This window comes from Clarias gariepinus, chromosome 25 (assembly GCF_024256425.1).
Source record: "Clarias gariepinus isolate MV-2021 ecotype Netherlands chromosome 25, CGAR_prim_01v2, whole genome shotgun sequence".
Taxonomy (NCBI): Eukaryota; Metazoa; Chordata; class Actinopteri; order Siluriformes; family Clariidae; genus Clarias; species Clarias gariepinus.
In genome coordinates, this window is record NC_071124.1 from 11,995,874 (window position 1) to 12,015,522 (window position 19,649).

Sequence of the window (19,649 nt, forward strand, 5' to 3'; positions counted from 1 at the left end):
TTAGGCCCGGGTTAAATTCCCAGCCAGTGCCCAAAGTCCCCATCCACTGGATGCAGTGCCGGTCCCAAGCCCAAATAAAATCGGAGAGTTGCGTCAGGAAGGGCATCCGGCGTTAAACCAGCGCCAAGTTGTTGTGCGGACTGGATTGCCGGTAGCAGCCGAAAGACCACCAACAACATATACACACACACTGTATACATTGATTCCTCATGAGCAATGAATTTAACTCAGCATATTTGACACTCTTAAGTTGCAGGAGAAACATGTCAATGTACTAAATTCTCTTTGCAAACATCCTGCTATAATCAAGAGACCCAATGCGCAAATGTTAAACTTTATCTATATAGTGTCGTACATGACATTCTACATTTTATAACCACACTGCTGTTTTTATTTGGGTGGCAACAGGGAAACAATCCAGCTTTTTGGCAACAGGTATCATGAGCAGAGCAGATAGACATCAGTAGTGCACAAAAAAAACAAATATGAATTTACTAGAAGGCATCACTAACTCTGAGGCATTAGACCTGTCTCATCCACAGCCTTATTTAAACAAGTTATCTGAGATTAAAAAAAAGATCTAAGCGATAACTGATAAAAAAAAAGTTTCATGGAGAGTTGAGTACATATTTCTTAGTTACACCAAGTGAAGAAAAAACAATTTGTTGCAGTAGGCTTTTCATAAAAAAAAAAACTTTGCCTGTAATTTTTGCTTACAGAACAGGCCATGTCAATCTGTAACGAGCCAGAGCCCAGGACAGGTAGCAAACAAACAGGCCAATCTGAGCATCTTCCAGCTGCACTTCATCACTTATTTACCACTGGGGAAAAATGTACTCAGACAATATGTTTTAGTAATCTAATTAATATGAAATGAGACTAAATTTAATGTACAGCCAGCACTGTTCAATTTCTAGAATGTAAAGCGTTAAATGTTTTTATTGTGAATCTATATAACATTCTGTTAAACTCTGCATAAGAAAGCTTCTCTTAAAATAAAAATAGTTATAAAAATATGCACCCTCTTATAGTGATCTTTCTCTCACACACACACAAAAACAAACTGCTCAAAAAAAAAAAAACTGGTAACAACTTAAATTGGTATATCTCATACAGCATTGGAGGAGTGCATCACGGACTATACATAATCTAGTGCTTTAGTGCTGCCAGATCAATGCACCCCTCCAGCCTTATACAAGGGGGAAAAACTAACATAGTAGCAGGGCATTGTTATTTTTTTCAGTAACAAAAAATGAAAATATTAGATAAATTTTAAATATCAAATATCAAAGATTTTAAATATAAAGCCAGGCAAACTGTTAAATGATTATGCATGGTATAATATAACTACAGTGCCTGGTGCAAACCCCCAAAATGCTATTTCAGAAGGTCTTTGGGCTGGCTTAAGCAAAGAATACTACAACAGGAAATTTTAAGAAATTGGTTTTCTTGGTAAGAACTCTTTAAACACCATCAACATCTGAAAGTAGTGCTGAACAATGAGCTTTGTTGAAGATACGTGTTCAGAAAAAAATAATGAACGAAGATCACTTAAGCACTTGAAGCTGCATAAAAAAAAAGCTATTTTAGAAATTAAGAGTATTTCCATATGCACAGAATGTAAAAATAACTCAAGATTTGGACTAAACAGCTGTGTGGCTTTAAGAAAACCACTATCGCAAAACTAATCAGACAAATAGCTTTAATTTGCTAGGAAGCATAACGAAGTGATGCGCCCACCAAGCAGTTGGAGGCAGTGTTATGATCCAGCTTTTAATACCATTGATGGATGGGTGAGTCTGGTATGGAAGAACTTGACTGGCCTGAACAGACTCCTGACCTCAACCCACTAGAACACCTTTGGGATAAATAAGAGCTTCTTCTCGTCCAACATAAGTGTCTGACCTCACAAATGTGCTTCTGGAAGAATGGTCAAAAAATCCCATAAACACACTCCTAAACCTTGTCGAAAGCCTTCTGTTAAAGCTGTTATAGGTGCAAGGGCAAATTGCCAATATATAGTGTGTGCGCGCCTTTACATGCATACAAACTTGAGAAACATCCAATTCTTAATCCCTAGGGTTTAATATGATGTTGGGGAGAAAAAAAGCCTTCCCAACAGTGTTTGACTGAAGGTACAATTGCATGTATAGAACGTCTATTGTTTTAGTGGTATCTCTGTCCCCATCTCACTAAACATTACAAGGAGGTTAAGTGATACATAATTGTAAAAGACATTTAAAGTAACAATCTTCTGTGTTATTTTCTTTAATGCCTATACAGTCTGCATGTTCGATTTACAGAATTTAAAGTTCCAATTTTTATGGACACAGGGAGTAAAATAATCTTTCAAATTATTTGTGATTATTTTTACTGGTGATTTTGGGCAGCAGCATAATCTGCATCATTCTTAACTAAAACAGCACAACCCGTAATATTTTGTATACAACACAATATACATATAAATACACGATAATATGGTATTATGCTTTTGGATCAGCATGACAAGTACTTTTAATTTTATATTTTAGGTATTTTTACAAGCAAGTCTTTTCTTGCTTAGAAATGGGGTAGTGTAACTTTTACTAGAGTTCATTTTTGCCTGTTTTTTTTTTTTGTTGTTGTAATTTTACTTCAGAGAAATTCATCCACCACCACCACTAAAGACTATGGGTAAAGATGTAAAGACTAGGTCCAGTGTTAAAAATGCTTTACAAATAAACTGGGATTCAATTTAAATTAAGCAACTAGTATTCCTCTTGTTAAAATGTTAACACCAGCAATTAATGATAGCAAAAATCTTTGGGTTATTGACCGCCAGGATTAGGCTCGTCATAACACCAAATCTTGAACAAGCTCTTTCTATTTACAGCATTTCTATAAACAGATTCGAAGAGCAAAGCCATATGGCGAGTCTGATATGAAGTACCAAAGTCAAAGTACCAAAATGTTCCCGTGCACCTCCAATTGCATTATAAAAGTCGCTTTTAAGTGGTAAAAACGATGTATCCAAAATCCAAGTAACTTGTATTTCCATCTTCAGCTATGTATAATAAGTTCAGTGTGCTCAGTGCAGTGGTAGTCAGTGTGTGTATGTGAATCTGTGTGGTGTTTAGTCCACAGATGGCAATGTGACTCTTTGTTCATTCATCCTTTTGGCCTGAGAGCGGACGATGAGACTGAAGAAGTCCTCATCAGGGACAGTAGGTCCATGGATCAAGGCTGGGGGAGGGGCACACCTCTGATCATTTAACCTAGAACCCTAAGAGAACAACATAGAGAGAGAGCGAGCGCGTGAACACAAGTAAATCACTATGATAGTACAATACAGTCTCTTCTGAAAGTACTAAAATGCATGGCCAATTCCCTTTGCTGTTGGTAAAATGAGGACGCTAAACACAGAGGACGTTCGGGTTTAAATTATATCTAGACCTTACATGATATAGCAAAAGATTTCACCAAGTTCATTAAAAGAATTTTTTGAATTAAAAAAATATTGTCCTATGACTTAACTACAAAGACAGTTAAACAGGGCAGCCTCTGAACAATTTGGTTGATGCCTCAGTTCCAAAGAAACATTTGAAAACAGTTACCAGTACAATATTAAAAAGAAAAATAATTTGGGACAATTGAAGCAGGTCTAAAACTTAGGCAGCCATCTTCTGGAAGATCACGATTAATTCTGATATGGGTGAAAACAGCTTACAATGTGGCACATTTATGCATTCCTAAAATTAAAAAAAAATTATTATATCCAGGTGTACCCTGTCAGTCAATATACTCTTTGTGTGGAGAAATGTTTGTGATTAAAGTATTAGGAATAAATGACAAGACCTACATGCAAAATACAACAGTTTACAAGGTTAAAAACAATCATATTTTAAAAGGATATTACTGCTGCATTTTTTTTTACACTTTAAACATAACAATAACCTCTTTTATAGGGGAGTATAAACTCGCCTACTTTTTTTTGGAAGAAACATCTGTGCAACTGTGTATAGCATCAGTGGCACTAGGCAAAAAAAAAATTCAAAACTAAGCATAACTCAAGACTTACATATGTATATACTTGCATATGTAACTACACACAGACAGTAAGATCAATGTTCATTTTCACCTGGCTCTTCACCAGCATGTCAAAGAATTGATTATCGGGTTCAGAGGTGTCCGTGTTTGCCATAAGCTGGCTAAGGACTGTCTCCGTCTTGTTTTTGTGATTTGTCTTTAAGTTGCACAAAACAGGCGCACTTTCTATAATCCTCTGATCCTCTAGCCTCCGCTGCTGAGCAGTAGCCAAGACTCCTTGAAATGCATTCTGACCTGGTGATACTGCAGATTCTGAAAAAGCTATGGAAAAATAAGAGAAATAAAAAAGGAATAAATGTAATGGCATTTAAAATCTTTTTTGTAAATTATTTAATGTCTTTGCTGACTTTTAAAATACATTCATTCGCTCAAAAACATTAAACTAATATAACACAATATACATACAAAAACACAATAAGCACTCTTCAGGGAGCTAACAATGGAACATGCACTATATAGTATGGATTAGAAATCATATCTGTGTATTTTTAGGATGAGTGGAAAAAAATGGCAACGAAATGATACACATCTCAGCGAGTAGACCTTGTCAGTTGTAGGCCAAATCTATGTGAAAAAAAATTGCAAAGACGGTGTTTTATTTAATATTTGAACATGCGGCAAAACTTACAATATGTGAGCTAAAAAGGTGACCTGTTTATTTAAACAGCTCACCTTTTGATCCAATGTGTATTTAAAAGCAGGAACTGGAAATGTCCAAAATTATATAATTTCCAGAGTTTTATCATTGATCCCTTTTTAAAACCAAATACTATTGGAACCATCCTCTTCAGTGCACCCTTTAGTATAGACTTAAGTGATGCTCACCTGACCGAATCCCAGCCAATATAGCCTTTACATACCTCCTTGCTAGGAGAATGATCTTGTTTAAGTGGGAGGAGCCACTGCCACCAGTGGGTGGTTATTGAATTGAAGAGGTTTTGTATTACAGCAACTTCGAAAAGGTTTATTATTTCTATAAAGTGATTCAGTCAGAAATTATGTGGCAACCACTCAGTTTTGTTTTATTCCTCTGAATATTATTACTGCCAGGTTCATAAATTTGGGACTTTTTTTTTCTTTTTGGTATTTGGTAGTTTTACACGACCACATTGAAATAAACCACTCAAAATGTGAGTGAAGTCCAGACCTTCAGTTTTAGTTCAAGGGGTTTAACCGTTCAGGAATTACAGCCATTTTCATACACACAACATTTTGAAAGATTGATAAATAATGGAACGAATAGTTGGCGAAAGTATTTGCATGGCCAGGAAAAAGGCCAATGTATTCACACATTCTTCTGTTATGTTATTATACATGTATATCAAACCATAATCATCCAGCAATCTTTGTTTTTTTCTAGGTATAAGATGGTTCTGAATTTCAAGTCCATTTCCAGCAGGATTTAGTTTTGGCATTGTGGGCAGGTACTACCACCAGCTGGTTTACTGACCATACACCCCATAGAAACCTGACCTGAACCCCATAGAAAAACTATGGAACATTGTCAAGAGGTACTTGACTTAAGGTGGATGACAAACATATGACCCAACAATACAGACATGGTAAAACCTATCAGGCAAACCTGGTCTTCTATATTGCCTTAGAATTGTAATTATGCCAGACTACATTTAGACAATAATTTGGCTAAAGTAGCCCTAGCCATGTACAGTATTGAGTGCATAAATTAACATTCATTGCAGAAGGTCATTTCTGTATTATTTATTATCATTCTGTATTACAGTTTGGCATGCAATAAGGACACATGGTTCACACTTGACCATGAAGGCACTGTAAATTAGAACATTAAGGAGGTCTCAGCAGCTTTGTACTACCAATTCACCAAAAACGTCCAGCTGCGTTAGCAGCACAAATAACACACTGTTTCTACTGCAGTTTACTGTGCTAACGCTGTCCTGAAGAATATTTTTGTTGTTTAAATTGTTTTAAATTAAATGTAATGCTTCACACAAGTGACAGAATGCCTTTGTATCAAGTTACATTTCCACATGAGTGAAGCTCAGAGGCCTAACCCCGGTATGACAATGCACTTATGTAAGAAGTGAGGTCTATGGAGACATGATGTGCCTGACCACGCTTAACCCTTGTGAGGCTAATAAGGTCCCCACAGTTACAGTCCAAAATCTGAGGAAAAACATTCGGTCACAAGATTATTGCGAGTTGTTGTTAGTGTCTTGACTGCTCCCGTTGAGGGGTCGTCCACAGTGTACCATCCGACATGCACAACAACTTGGCACAGATTTCATGCCGGATGCCCTTTCTGACACAACTCCATTTTATTTGGGCTTGGTACTTGGTACCTTCCGCAGGGTAGGCAAGAAACCTACCACTGAGCCACCAATGCCCCATTATAGTGGGGGCACTAAAAAAAAAAGGAATGTGATTTAATATGCTCCACATAAGGTGATACAATGCAAGTTGAACCCTTAAACACATCTAACATAGTGCAGATATTACATATACCATTTCAAAAAAGTTGAACTTCCTTGAAGCTTGAAGTTGACCTTGATAAAACGGCTCCAGGATGATTACAATTTTACAATTAATTATTAAAGAATTTAGCACTTACATTTTTTTAGATTTTTGGACAAAGGTGAACAGGAGGAGGCAGCAGTGGACTGGCAGCCCAGGTCCTTCTGAATAGAGCAGCGTTGGTCATCCATCCTGTTGCCTTGGAAACGACTTAGCAGGTCAAAGAAGTTTTCGTCACCTAACATGTCCGCACTCACACACTACAAGTAAAAAAAATAAAAAATACATCTCTTGCAATCTTTTTTACACATAAAAAATTAAACCCAGTAACTAACAAAATTCAAATTAAAGTAAATTGTGTAACCTATTTAAATACTAGAATTAAACTAGTATAGGACAGGTCTTGCATAAAAAAACTGCACTCATTACACTGGTTAACGGAGACTCACTTTTTGAGAAGGTTGCATGTGAGAAATCTTCAAAGTGTTGCTAGTGTCCTGCAAAACTTTCTTGGAGCTGCTCTTTTTTCCTCGCAGACGATTCATGAAGAAGAATTTGGAGGTGGATTTGGATTTTGACTGCATACACAGATTCTCATTGCCCCATTTCTGACACTGCACAAGACAAAACCGACCAAATCAGTCGAGAGTCCACCTACAGTGCTTGCTACATTTATTGGCACTTCATGTAAAGATGATTTCATGAAAACAAACTATTTTAACTATTTATAAAAGATGGATTTTTTAAACTATTTTGCTAATCTTTACAAAGAGCATTCAAAAATTCAGGCTTTGAAAGCAGACAATGTATTTAAACTTGTAGACAAAGAGTTAACTGCTGGAGACTGTAATATTTTTCTTTGAGAATCACAGAATCACCAAGAGCTTCATCTTTAATCTCTCAAAAATTACAGATCACTGTCTGACCCCAAGGAACAGGTGATCAGGCGACTAAATGTTTAAAGTCAGCATTCCAATATACTTTAGATAATGTACGTAGCTCCACTTATAAGGAAATTTTTTTATACAGTAGATAAGGAACTCGCTTGCTGATATAATGACCACATGCATTTTTAAACAGACCGCATGAAAATTAGAATGTAAATGGCATCAAACTAAATTGTTAGTATTTCAAAAAGCATGGAGGGAGAGCATCAACATTTCGCTACACTGGAAATGGCCAACTCCTGGCTTAGAACCTATTTGACTGATCATTATCAGTTTGTAGATTTAAATGGTGATTATTCTGCCTGTTCTCAAGTGAAGTTTGGTGTTCCACAGAAATATTGCCAAGATAAGGAATATACTGTCACTACACGATACACACAATTTTTTTCTATGTTCGACTATTGTAACGCCTTACTGAGCAGATCTGGTAAACTGGTATGTTTAGATGCCGTCTTTCTTACTCTTATTGATCACTCGGGTTTGTTGACATTATTGTTGAAGTGATTGGTTGCTTTACATCTCAGGGAGCCCTCATGTCTGCGTTTCCTTCTGGTTCTCCAGAAGGAAGGTTAGTCAGAGGTAAGTCCTGCTGGAGTCTCTGCTAGCACTCTGCACTATATAGACACAATCACCTTTATATATATTATATGAATGTGGCCATACCTAACCATTATCTCTCTTTCTATTCTCCTATCTCTCTTTCGCTCCCTCCCTCTCTCTGTCGAGCTACACATGCCGGTTCTGAGCTGCCAGTGATCCAGACCCTCTCTGCACTCTGGACCTGTGTGACTCGTCCTGGTGCCCCGCTTCGGACTGGAGATCTGGTCGGCCCCCGTGTGGTTTGCTGGGTTGCATGTGGTAACTTGGGATGGTTCCACTTTAGCATGAAAACGGTCCTGCCCTCGACTGATGCTGACAGCTGTTCTTTGAAAACTTGTGACTGTAGTCACTCAATAGTTCAATACTGGAATTTCCTACAAGTCTACCTGAGCCTCCAATAACGAACTGGACTCCATATGTCCGTTTTACCCAAATGAGGATGGGTTCCCTGTTGAGTCTGGTTCCTCTTAAGGTTTCTTTCTGATGCCATCTCAGGGAGTTTTACCTTGCCCTCAGCTTACTCATCGGACAATGTGATCATACACATTTTCTCATATTTCTATATTTCATATTTCATGTACATTTTTATGATTTACTTAAATTTGAGAGAACCATTGTGATGTCTTAGTAAAGTAAAGTATGTGTACTAGTGTGTTGGGTTTGGTCTATACTGACGGCGGCTAACAAAGTTTTAAGATTTGATGATATTAGCTGATTGTTGTGTAAAAAGCTGCAATTACTTTATGTTTTTCTGGTGTAAGTGTCATCAACTGCAAATTGTCCATGCTGTAGCGTCTGCTCATCCTGGGTCTTGCTCCTGAACAAAACAAAGAACATCTTTTATGACTTGCTATACTCTTTTTACTGCACCACATTATTTTGCAGCATGTAATAATATAATAAGACGCAGGGGCTTCTTTTTCTTATATTTATTACAAATATTGTTGCTATTATTGACAACTATGATATAGTATTAAAAAGTTACAGAATATATATTTTTTTACCATGTTGGTTATAATCAACCGCTTTGTTCTCTGACAAGACAGAACTGTTTGTACTGTAACTGAGTCCAAGGACAGTCTGGAGGTCAGACACATTCAGACGAGCAGTCAGCTCACCACAGCGGTCACCTGTCTAAGAAGGAAAAAAGTTTGAAATAAATGCATCAATATGTTTAAAACTTATTGAACATGTGACCTGAGAATGCAAACAAACATAAAAAGTAATTTGCTACAATCTTATATACAAATATAACTTTCCTTCCCCCCGCTCTTTTTAACATTGTCCAAGTTAATTTCTTTCTTAATCAAAAGTATGATCAGGAATACACAATAAAAAAAAACACTAAAAGGAGTGAAGTTCATCTAAAGAAAAAAAAAGGAAAAAAGACAATTTAGTTTTTATAAACTCTCAGTCAACTTCTACAGCATGCTTTTGAAGCACAGCATTGTTTTCTGCCCTTAAACCTTAAGTGGTCTGGCCAATAACATCTATTTTAAAGATTTGAACCGTCAACATCTCGTAATATATTTAGCAAAGGGAAAACTAGTGCAGACATAGACTATGCCTCACTGACTACTAAGACATGTTTAGACATAATTAATACAGTTATATAAGTTGAAAAACTACTGACAAGACCTAACTGCAGAAACCCCAGAGCATAACACTACCTCCTGAGGCTTTTACATTGAACACCATATATGAGATATAAAGTGCACCACTTCATGTCCTTCTCTTCATCCATTGCTCTCATATTGGGCAAATCTGGACTCATTAGACAACATTACCTTTTTCTTTGTTTCAAAGTTAAATCTTTATGATGCCCATTAAACTGAAGCCTTTTCCCAATTAGCCTTACAAATATGTAGCTTTCTTATAAGCACACTTAATCCCAAAATTCGACAACTTCAACAAGATTTCCAATCACTGTCATTTATGATTCCTTTATACCTGACCACTTTTCCCTGACCAATGTTGGCTGTCACTTTTGTGATGACTAAAGCTTAAAGTTTTTAGCAGACTAACACTAGACTAAATTTAACACTAGAATTCCTGAAGTCATAAGAATTTTTTTTGTCCCTCCAAACATTAGACGGTACAATATAAAGTGGTTTTTTTTGCACATGCATAATGTTCATGATATTTAAAATTTGCTATAATGAACACATAGATCAAATGTAGACCTGTTTCTAACATTTGGCACAAAATTTATTACTAATGTGCATTGTAATATACTAGAAATTATAGGCTATAAACTAGAGATTTGACTCTGTAGGAAAAATCCAAATGCAATTATGCCAACAATTGGATTGTCGATGTTGGGATCTATGTTATAAATCAATAATAGAAAAGCACTGTGCTGTGAAGGGAGTCAGAGTCATGTATTGGAAAGGAAGTAAGAGGTACTAATGATGAAGAAATCAAAAGCACAGATTTGTAAAGGAAAAAAGTTAAGATTAGTATATATTCATATAAATCAATAAATAAATATTTATAAAAAAAAAAAAATGGGATAATGATTTGACCCACAATAAGACCAATATTGCCATTCACGATATTCATGTTCCTGATGAGTTCATGTAAACTACTTTGATCCATTACATGACCAAACTAAAGATAACTGAAGGCCTCATTCCTGAGCGGCTCCAAGAAATTGTCTAAATTCACCTTGAGGTGGAGGTATGGTTCATGAATGCTTCATTCATTAAGCACAAATGCATCTGAAAACTAACCTGGTAATTAGGATGTAAAAGAAAAGTTTAGCTAGACCATTTTCTTTTTTTTTTCCTTCTTTTTTTTTTTGTCAAATATCTTTATTGAACATTTTTCAACTTTAACAAAACAAAAATACACCTAACAGGCCACAAAAAAAGGAAACCATTTTTAAGATATTCAGAATACATAAATTAGTAAAAAAAGAATGAATAGATAAACAAAAAATAATGGTAGCAATACCAATTCGAAATCCTATGCACTCACTTGAGGTACTTGGGGAGAAAAACCTTTCCACAGAATAGATAATATAAGGCTTCCAAATATTATAGAACTGATCTGGTCGGCCATTAACTAAACATGTTAAATATTCCAGCGGGATTAGTTCCATTAAAATCTTGTGCCATCCCGAAATAGTCGGAGTCTTATCGCTTATCCATCTCAATAATATTTTTTTCCTGGCTGCAAAGGTAGGACGATTGTAAAGTCTCTTTTCATTGGATAAAATCAAAGATTGATCCGGTAGACCAAGGATCAAACATACAGGATCCATAGCCAACTCCTTGTCAAAAAGAATGCACATTTCAAACACAATCTTGGCCCAGTATATTTGTAACTGATTACATGACCAGAGACCAGGAGTGAGAGTGCCAATTTGTGTTTTGCACCTAAGACATAGAGGTGAAAGGGCATTGTTAAATGTATGTCTATGGTTTGGTGAGATATGCAACCTGTGCACAATTTTGAATTGTATTGCTTTGGCACGGTTACATACTGAAATAGATTTGGCATATTTCCAGATATCATCCCATTCTTCCTCACTTATAGCGACTGAAAGTTCCCTTTCCCAAGCAGATCTAGTATTCAAAACCACTTGTTTCTCAAATGTACCACTAAGTACCTTATATAACAAACTCACAGACTTCTTTCCGGGTATTTGAAAAATAAACTTTTCTGTAGGAGACAGACTTCTATTAGTACATAACAAGGTGTCCTTCAAAACATAGCTCCTAACTTGTAAACAACGAAAGAAGTCCTGTTGTGATAATTGATATTTTTGTCTCATATCCTCAAAAGACATTAGGCCTTCTTCATTAAACACATCCTGAAGCCGAGAAATACCTTGGTTTTCCCAAAATCTAAACCTCCCATCAGATCTGCCTGGAGGGAAGTTCGGATTATTTACAATTGGCGTGAGGGCAGAAGTTATTTTCATTCTTCCCTCAAAACGATTAATCGCCCTCCATGCCTTAAGTGCAATTACAGTTGCAGGGTTTTCACTGTGATCTTTTAGGGGAATTTTTGACAGTGATTGCTCAAGGTCCAACCAGGTAGAAGAATTATCAAGATCAACCCAGTCATAAATATATCTTAAATGCGCGGCCCATTGATATAGCTTCATATTGGGTAAATCCAGTCCTCCGATTGGACCTGGTAATTGCAGTGCAGAAAACTTTAATCTTGGTCTGCGCTTGCTCCAAATAAAAGAGGAAAGCCAGCCATTTACATCCTTTAAAACTTTTTTAGAAAACAGAACAGGTATCATTTGAATTGGATACAAAAGCTTGGGAAGGAAAGTCATTTTTATTAAAGCCACTCTACCCACTCTAGCCTTCAATTAAGGGCTCGGGTCTGATTGCTTCAGCTAGGGGCTCAATAGCCAGCGCAAAAAGTGGGGGTGAAAGTGGGCACCCTTGTCTAGTTCCTCTATATAATGAAAAACTTGCTGATCTGGAACCATTTGTAAGAACGAAAGTTTTAGGCTCATCATATAATACTCTAACCCATCTAATGAAAGCATCACCAAAATTAAATTTCTTCCAGAACAAAAAATAAATATGACCACTCAATACGGTCAAATGCTTTCTTTCCATCGAGAGAAAGTATTAGCCCATCAATCTTACGCTGTTTATAGACTTGTATAACATTAAGGAGACGTCTCATGTTATTGCATGAAGAGCGGCCTTTTATAAAACCTACTTGATTATCTTTAATAACATCTGTTATTACGTTCTCCAAACGCGAAGCTAAGATTTTGGCTAACACATTCCTATCTACATTTAATAGAGATATAGGTCTATATGAGGAGCAGGCTTCTGGAGGTTTACCTTTTTTTAGTATAAGGGAAATATTAGCTTCTCTTAAAGATTCAGGGAGCTGCCCAATTCTATATGAATGATTAAACATATTGTTTGCATATAAAGTTTGCCATTCTTTATAGAATTCACAACCGATGCCATCTTTAGGGGCGCCAGCGGCAGTGGTCAGGTGTATCCCGGGAGCCAGAGCACCGGACATAGCAGGTAATCTTAGGGCTCTAGGACAGCGCAGGTTCTCCAAGATAGTAGTACATGCTGGAGCTAATGATATACGCCTTCGTCAGTCAGAGGTTAGTAAGAATAACTTTATAGAGGTGTTTAAATTAGCGAAGGCGATGTCCGATGGAGTAGTATGCTCTGGTCCCATCCCAATGAGACGTGGTGACATAACTTACAGCAGGTTATGGTCGCTGAACCGCTGGATGTCCAGGTGGTGCTCCGAAAACAACGTGGGCTTTATTGATAATTGGAAGACCTTTGAGGGCAAAGCTGGCCTGTTAGGGCGGGACGGTGTCCATCCCACTCGGGAAGGTGCTGCTCTCATTTCCTGTAGTATAGCTCATAGTCTTAGAAAAGGCCTAGTTAATCGGTGACAATCCAGAGCCCAGGCCAGGGAGCAGACAGACAGGCTAAACCAACCGTCTGCTAGCTGCATAGAGTCGTCACTCAGGGTTCACTCTATTGAGACTGTGTCTGTTCCCCGAGCTAAAATCAAATTTAGAAAGACTCAGAAAGTCTGTTTTAGTAATTTAATTAGCATAAAGACCACAAACTTGGATCAGACTGAATGCGCAGCCGGCACCTCTGATCTGAAGCTAGGACTGTTAAATATTAGATCTCTCGCATCTAAAGCAGTTATAGTTAATGAAATTATCACAGATCAGGAGTTTGATATACTCTGTTTAACAGAAACCTGGATTAAACAGGACGAGTATGTAGCTCTAAATGAAGCTAGTCCTCCTGGATACAGCTACATACACCAGCCTCGGTTAACTGGTAGAGGAGGAGGCGTCGCAGTTATTCACAATGATAATTTGACTATTGTACAAAAACACGGACACAAATTTAATTCATTTGAAATTCTTTATAGTAACATAAGTGTATTTAACTATATTAAGTCAGCTCAGTCGATCCCGCTAATTGTCATTTACAGACCTCCAGGGCCGTACTCGGAATTTCTTAGTGAATTTGCAGATTTCCTCTCAAACCTAGTCGTTTCTGTAGACAAAGTGTTAATTGCTGGAGATTTTAATATTCATTTTGAAAACCCAGAAGACCCTCTGAGAACTGCATTTATGTCTATACTGGACTTGGTAGGAGTAAATCAGTGTGTAGTAGGACCCACTCATAAAGCAGGTCACACTTTAGATTTAATAATATTATTTGGATTAAGTATAAGAAATTTATTCACAATACCACTATCTGAAGTTATCTCAGATCACTATCTTGTCTCAATTCAAGTGTGTCACAATAATAATGTACACACAGCGCCGCGCTACCGTATGAAACGTACATTCACATCAACTACCAAACAGAGTTTTATCAGTAATCTCCCAGAGTTCCCAACTTCGATTAGATCACCGTCTGACCCCACAGAACTCGATCAGGCGACTGAATATTTAGAGTCGACATTTCGCTATACCCTAGATAATGTAGCTCCAGTCAAAAGAAAAATTATTAGAGATAAAAAACTTGCTCCCTGGTATAACGATCACACGCGCACTTTAAAACAGACCGCTCGGAAATTAGAACGTAAATGGCGTCAAACTAAATTACTAGTATTTCGAATAGCATGGAAGGAGAGCATCCTGAACTATAGAAAAGCTCTTAGTGTAGCTAGATCAACATATCTCTCCACTCTTATAGAAAATAACAAAAATAATCCTAGATTCTTATTTAATGCTGTAGCCAAATTAACCACAAATAAGACCACTGCAGAAATCTCCACAACAACATCATGCAATAGTGAGGACTTCATGAACTTTTTTAATAATAAAATTGTAAATATTAGGCATAAAATTGAGGTTTTGAAACCGAACAATGTAATTGATGCAGATGTTAATCTAGCCATGTCAGACCAGAACCTAGAATACTTTACTCCCCTTGAAGAGAATGAACTAATTTCACTCATCTCTTCTTCAAATTCATCAACCTGTATATTAGATCCTGTACCGACACATTTTCTTAAACAGATAGTACCAGCAATAATAGAACCCCTGTTGAGAATAATTAATTCTTCACTCAGCATTGGATATGTTCCAAAATCTTTTAAATTAGCAGTTATCAAACCAATAATTAAGAAACCTGACCTCGACCCCTGTCAGCTGTCCAGTTACAGACCAATATCAAACCTCCCCTTTATCTCTAAGATCCTGGAAAAGATAGTAGCGGAGCAGCTATGCTCATATATACATAGAAATGGCATACATGAACTGTATCAGTCAGGATTTAGGCCTCATCACAGTACAGAGACAGCGCTCGTTAAGTAGTAAATGACATTCTATTGGCCTCTGATCAGGGTTGTGTAACTATGCTTGTATTACTTGACCTCAGTGCAGCTTTTGACACTGTTGATCACGCTATTCTTCTTCACAGATTAGAAAATGTAGTGGGAATTAAGGGTACAGCCCTCTCCTGGCTCAGATCCTATCTGACCCATCGTTATCAGTATGTAGACTTAAATGGTGATTATTCTGCATGTTCTCTAGTGGAGTTTGGCGTTCCGCAGGGTTCAGTTTTAGGTCCACTGCTTTTTTCCCTTTACATGCTTCCTCTGGGCAACATAATCCGTAAGCATGGTATTAGTTTTCATTGTTATGCTGACGATACACAGTTATATGTCTCAGCAAAACCTGATGAGAAAAAACAGCTTACTAAAATTGAGCAATGTGTGCAGGACATAAGAAATTGGATGCTAATTAACTTCTAGTTCTAGTCATAGGACCGCATACAGCTAGGAGTAAAATTTTAGATCACACCGTAACTTTAGATGGCCTTTCTGTTCCATCAAATGCAACAGTGAAAGACCTTGGTGTGATTATTGATTCCAGCCTTTCATTTGAAGCACATGTAGATAATATTACCAGGATAGCATTCTTTCACCTCAGAAATATTGCCAGAATAAGAAATTTATTGTCGCTAAACGACGCAGAAAAACTAGTTCATGCTTTTATCACCTCTAGGTTGGACTATTGTAATGCCTTACTGTCTGGTTGTTCAGCTAGATGCATAAATAAGCTTCAGCTAGTCCAGAATGCAGCAGCGAGAGTCCTCACCAGAACCAGAAGATATGAGCACATCACCCCTATCTTATCTTCACTCCATTGGCTCCCTGTGAAATTTCGCATTGATTTTAAAATACTACTCTTGACATATAAAGCATTAAATGGTCTCGCGCCGCAGTACCTGAGCGAACTGCTAGTGTCTTACGATCCGCCAAGCCTACTTCGATCAAAGGATGCAGGCTGCTTGTCAGTACCGCGTATTATGAAAAATACAGCTGGGGGCAGAGCTTTTTCTTACAAAGCCCCAAAGTTATGGAATAGTCTTCCAAATAGTGTTCGGGACTCAGACACAGTCTCAATGTTTAAGTCCAGGCTAAAAACCTATTTATTTAGCCAAGCATTTTTATAAATAGATTTGCCATAGGTAAAGGAGCAGATCTGGGGGACTCATGGACGTAGAGTATTATGGTGAACTGGTATGTTTGGATGCTGTCTTCCTCACTCTCATTGATCACTCAGGTTTGCTGACGGTGAGGTGATTGTTTGCTTTACATGTCAGGAAGCCCTCATGTTTGTGTTTCCTTCTGGCTCTCCCTTTTAGTTATGCTGTCATAGTTAGTTCTGCCGGAGTCTCTGCTTGCACTCTACAGTTAATATACATTCACATTATACATTGTGTGACTGTGACCATACCTAACTGCCATCTCTCCTCTTCTTCTCTTTCCCCCCCCTCTTTCTTTTTCCTCTCTCCTCCTGTCCCCCCTTTCACTCTTTCTCTCTCTCTGTCGAGCTACACATGTCGTTCCTGAGCTGCCAGTGATCCAGACTCCCTCTGCCCTCCGGACCTGTCTGACCCATCCTGGTGCCCCGCTTCTGGCTGAAGATCTCGTCACATGGATGCCCCGTGTGTCTCTCTGGGATGCGTCTGGTGTCTGGGAATGATTCTCTCTACCTAGAAAATGGTTCTGGCCTTGACTGGTGTTGGCAACTGTTTCTCTGGGGACTTGACAGTTCGATAGTTCATGACTGGAACTTCTTACAAGTCTACCTGGGTCTTCAATAACTACCTGGACTCCATATTAACATCAATTAACATCAGCTATTATAGCTGAACTGCCTCCCACCCTACACACTGTATTAATGCAGATCATTTACTGCTTTCTGTTTCACCCAAATGAGGATGGGTTCCCTGTTGAGTCTGGTTCCTCTCAAGGTTTCTTCCTATTACCATCCCAGGGAGTTTTTCCTTGCCACTGTCGCCCTCGGCTTGCTCACCAGGGACAAACTGACCATTTTGATTCATACAAGTTCACATTTCATACAAACCTAAATAATTCTTTTGACTATGTAAAGCTGCTTTGCGGCAATGAAAATTGCTAAAAGCGCTATACAAATAAAATTGAATTGAATTGAATCTGGACCTGGCACCTTTCCATTCTGCATTTGTAAAATCGCCTCAATTAACTCCTCTTTAGAAATAGGAGCATTTAACTTTGCTTTCTGATCTAATGAGATAATTGATAAACTAATAAAAAAAAAAAAAGCTTCTAATAGTGTAGTACTGCTACTAGACACTTCAGTATTGTATAGGTTCTTATAGTAATCTCGAAATATGTTGTTAATTGATTTGCTATCATATTGTAGTTCGTCATTTGTGTCTAGTATTGATATAATTGAGCGTGAATCACTTTTCTTCTTAGTGAGGTAAGCCAGAAATTTACCCGGCTTACACAAACCTTCCTGCGCTTCTCAGTGCTAATATTTCTTTGAGTAACGCCTTATCTGCAGTCTTAATATATTTTTCCTCTATACTCTTCAAATCCTCCTCTAGTAATCTTTGGGTCTTGTTTTTTTTTACGTTTCTTAGAAACAGAAAAGGACCAAATTAACCCTCTTATGTAAGCTTTGCTAGTCTCCCATAAGAGAGAAGGGTCTTGCGTGGATTTAGCATTAATAGCATAGAAAGATGTGAATTCCCCCAAGAAAAAGGGATAAAATGTCTGATCTTTGAGTATATTGGTGTTTAATCTCCATTGCCAGAAGTTATCTCTATTTGATACCTTTACATTGAGAACAACCATCACATGATCCGAAATGACAATATTGTTAATAAAACATGATAAGGCTAAATGCATTAAACTCTTGGGAATAAAAAAATAATCAATTCTCGTATAACACTGATGTGGTGGGGAGAAAAAACTGTATTCTTTACCAGATGGGTGAAGCGCTCTCCAAACATCTATAAGTTCTATGTCTTCACAAATGCCATTGATTTGTTTAGCTATGTTAGATGGCGCCATTATTTTATGGGGAAATCGATCAATAAGAGGATTTAACATGCAGTTAAAGTCACCAGCAGCAACCATATAATCCGATCTCAAATCAAAAAAGTCAGCAAAAGCCTTGATAAGAAAATTAGAGGGGTGCCCTGGAGGATAATATACATTAAACAAGGTAATAGACTTGCCGTATAAAGTCCCGTATATTTTGACAAAACGGCCTCTGTCATCTTCTGTCAATTTAACAACATTTAATGGTATATTTTTTCTGATCAGTACTGCTACTCCTCTACTATTTGACGAAAAGGATGAGGAGTATACTTGATTATACCCCCCCTGCTTTAACTTCAAAAGTTCCTGTTTGTATAAGTGTGTTTCTTGTAACAGAGCTATGCCAATTTTCTCCTTTCTAATGTAAGTCAGGATTTTCTTTCTCTTTATAGGATTATGAATTCCCCTAACGTTCCAAGTACATATACGAAGTGTGCTATCCATTGCCGTAAACCTCAGTCATGAAACAGTTGTACGTGAACATCTTTAAGTAACACTGTGACCTTAAACATACTAACTTAAACAAAAGCCTAAAACATTTACCCAACGTATGATGTAAATAAGAAACAAATAACAGAACACAGAGAACAGGGAGGAAACCACCCTTACATCCATCTCTTAAGGGCTTCCACACAGACCTTATTGTGAAGAGAAATACAAACTCCTCAAACCACCATCTTTGTTTTTACCAAAAGTCAGCGCACCCAAATCTGTCATCTGCAGAACTGCGCAGCCAGTCTCTTCTTAATGTAAAATAAGACGTAAAAAATAAAATTAAAAAGTTGTATCCACTGAAGTAATAACACCGCAATTTACTCCAGCACTTATCGGAAATCAAGGGAAGAAATCACCTCCTCTGGAGAAACAAGCCTCTTTAACGGCCAACTTTAACACTAAACGTGGCCTGGTAGAGCAACGCATATTCCATCTGCAGCTCTCGAAGACGGGTTTTGACCTCATTAAACGCTCTTCTCTCTTGCACCACCGCCGCAGAGTAATCATTAAAAAAAAGAGATTTTCGGGGCATTTGCATCCTGCGACGACAATGTTTGCTTACTGTTGAGCGTGAAGAGCTTCGTGGCGGCTGTCATCACTCTTTGTTTGTCCTGGAAGTTATGGAATCGAACGATGACAGGACGAGGGCGGCCGCCCTGAGCCGGC

At 37.6% G+C, this 19,649-nt stretch overlaps 1 protein-coding gene across 2 annotated transcripts in view; it reads right to left on the minus strand.

Moving 5' to 3' along the window:
• Window positions 1–26: 26 nt before the first annotated feature.
• LOC128512741 (G-protein-signaling modulator 2-like) overlaps window positions 27–19,649 on the minus strand; it is a 57,224-nt gene continuing 37,601 nt past the window's right edge. For both annotated transcript variants that reach the window (XM_053486141.1, XM_053486142.1), the window contains 6 exons: window positions 9,128–9,257; window positions 8,864–8,940; window positions 7,026–7,190; window positions 6,674–6,836; window positions 4,118–4,347; window positions 27–3,262 (listed from right to left, as the gene is read on the minus strand). In XM_053486141.1, coding sequence (XP_053342116.1) covers window positions 3,113–3,262; window positions 4,118–4,347; window positions 6,674–6,836; window positions 7,026–7,190; window positions 8,864–8,940; window positions 9,128–9,257 — 915 coding nt within the window. In that variant the 3' untranslated portion in view covers window positions 27–3,112. The remainder of the gene's footprint in view (window positions 3,263–4,117; window positions 4,348–6,673; window positions 6,837–7,025; window positions 7,191–8,863; window positions 8,941–9,127; window positions 9,258–19,649) is intronic.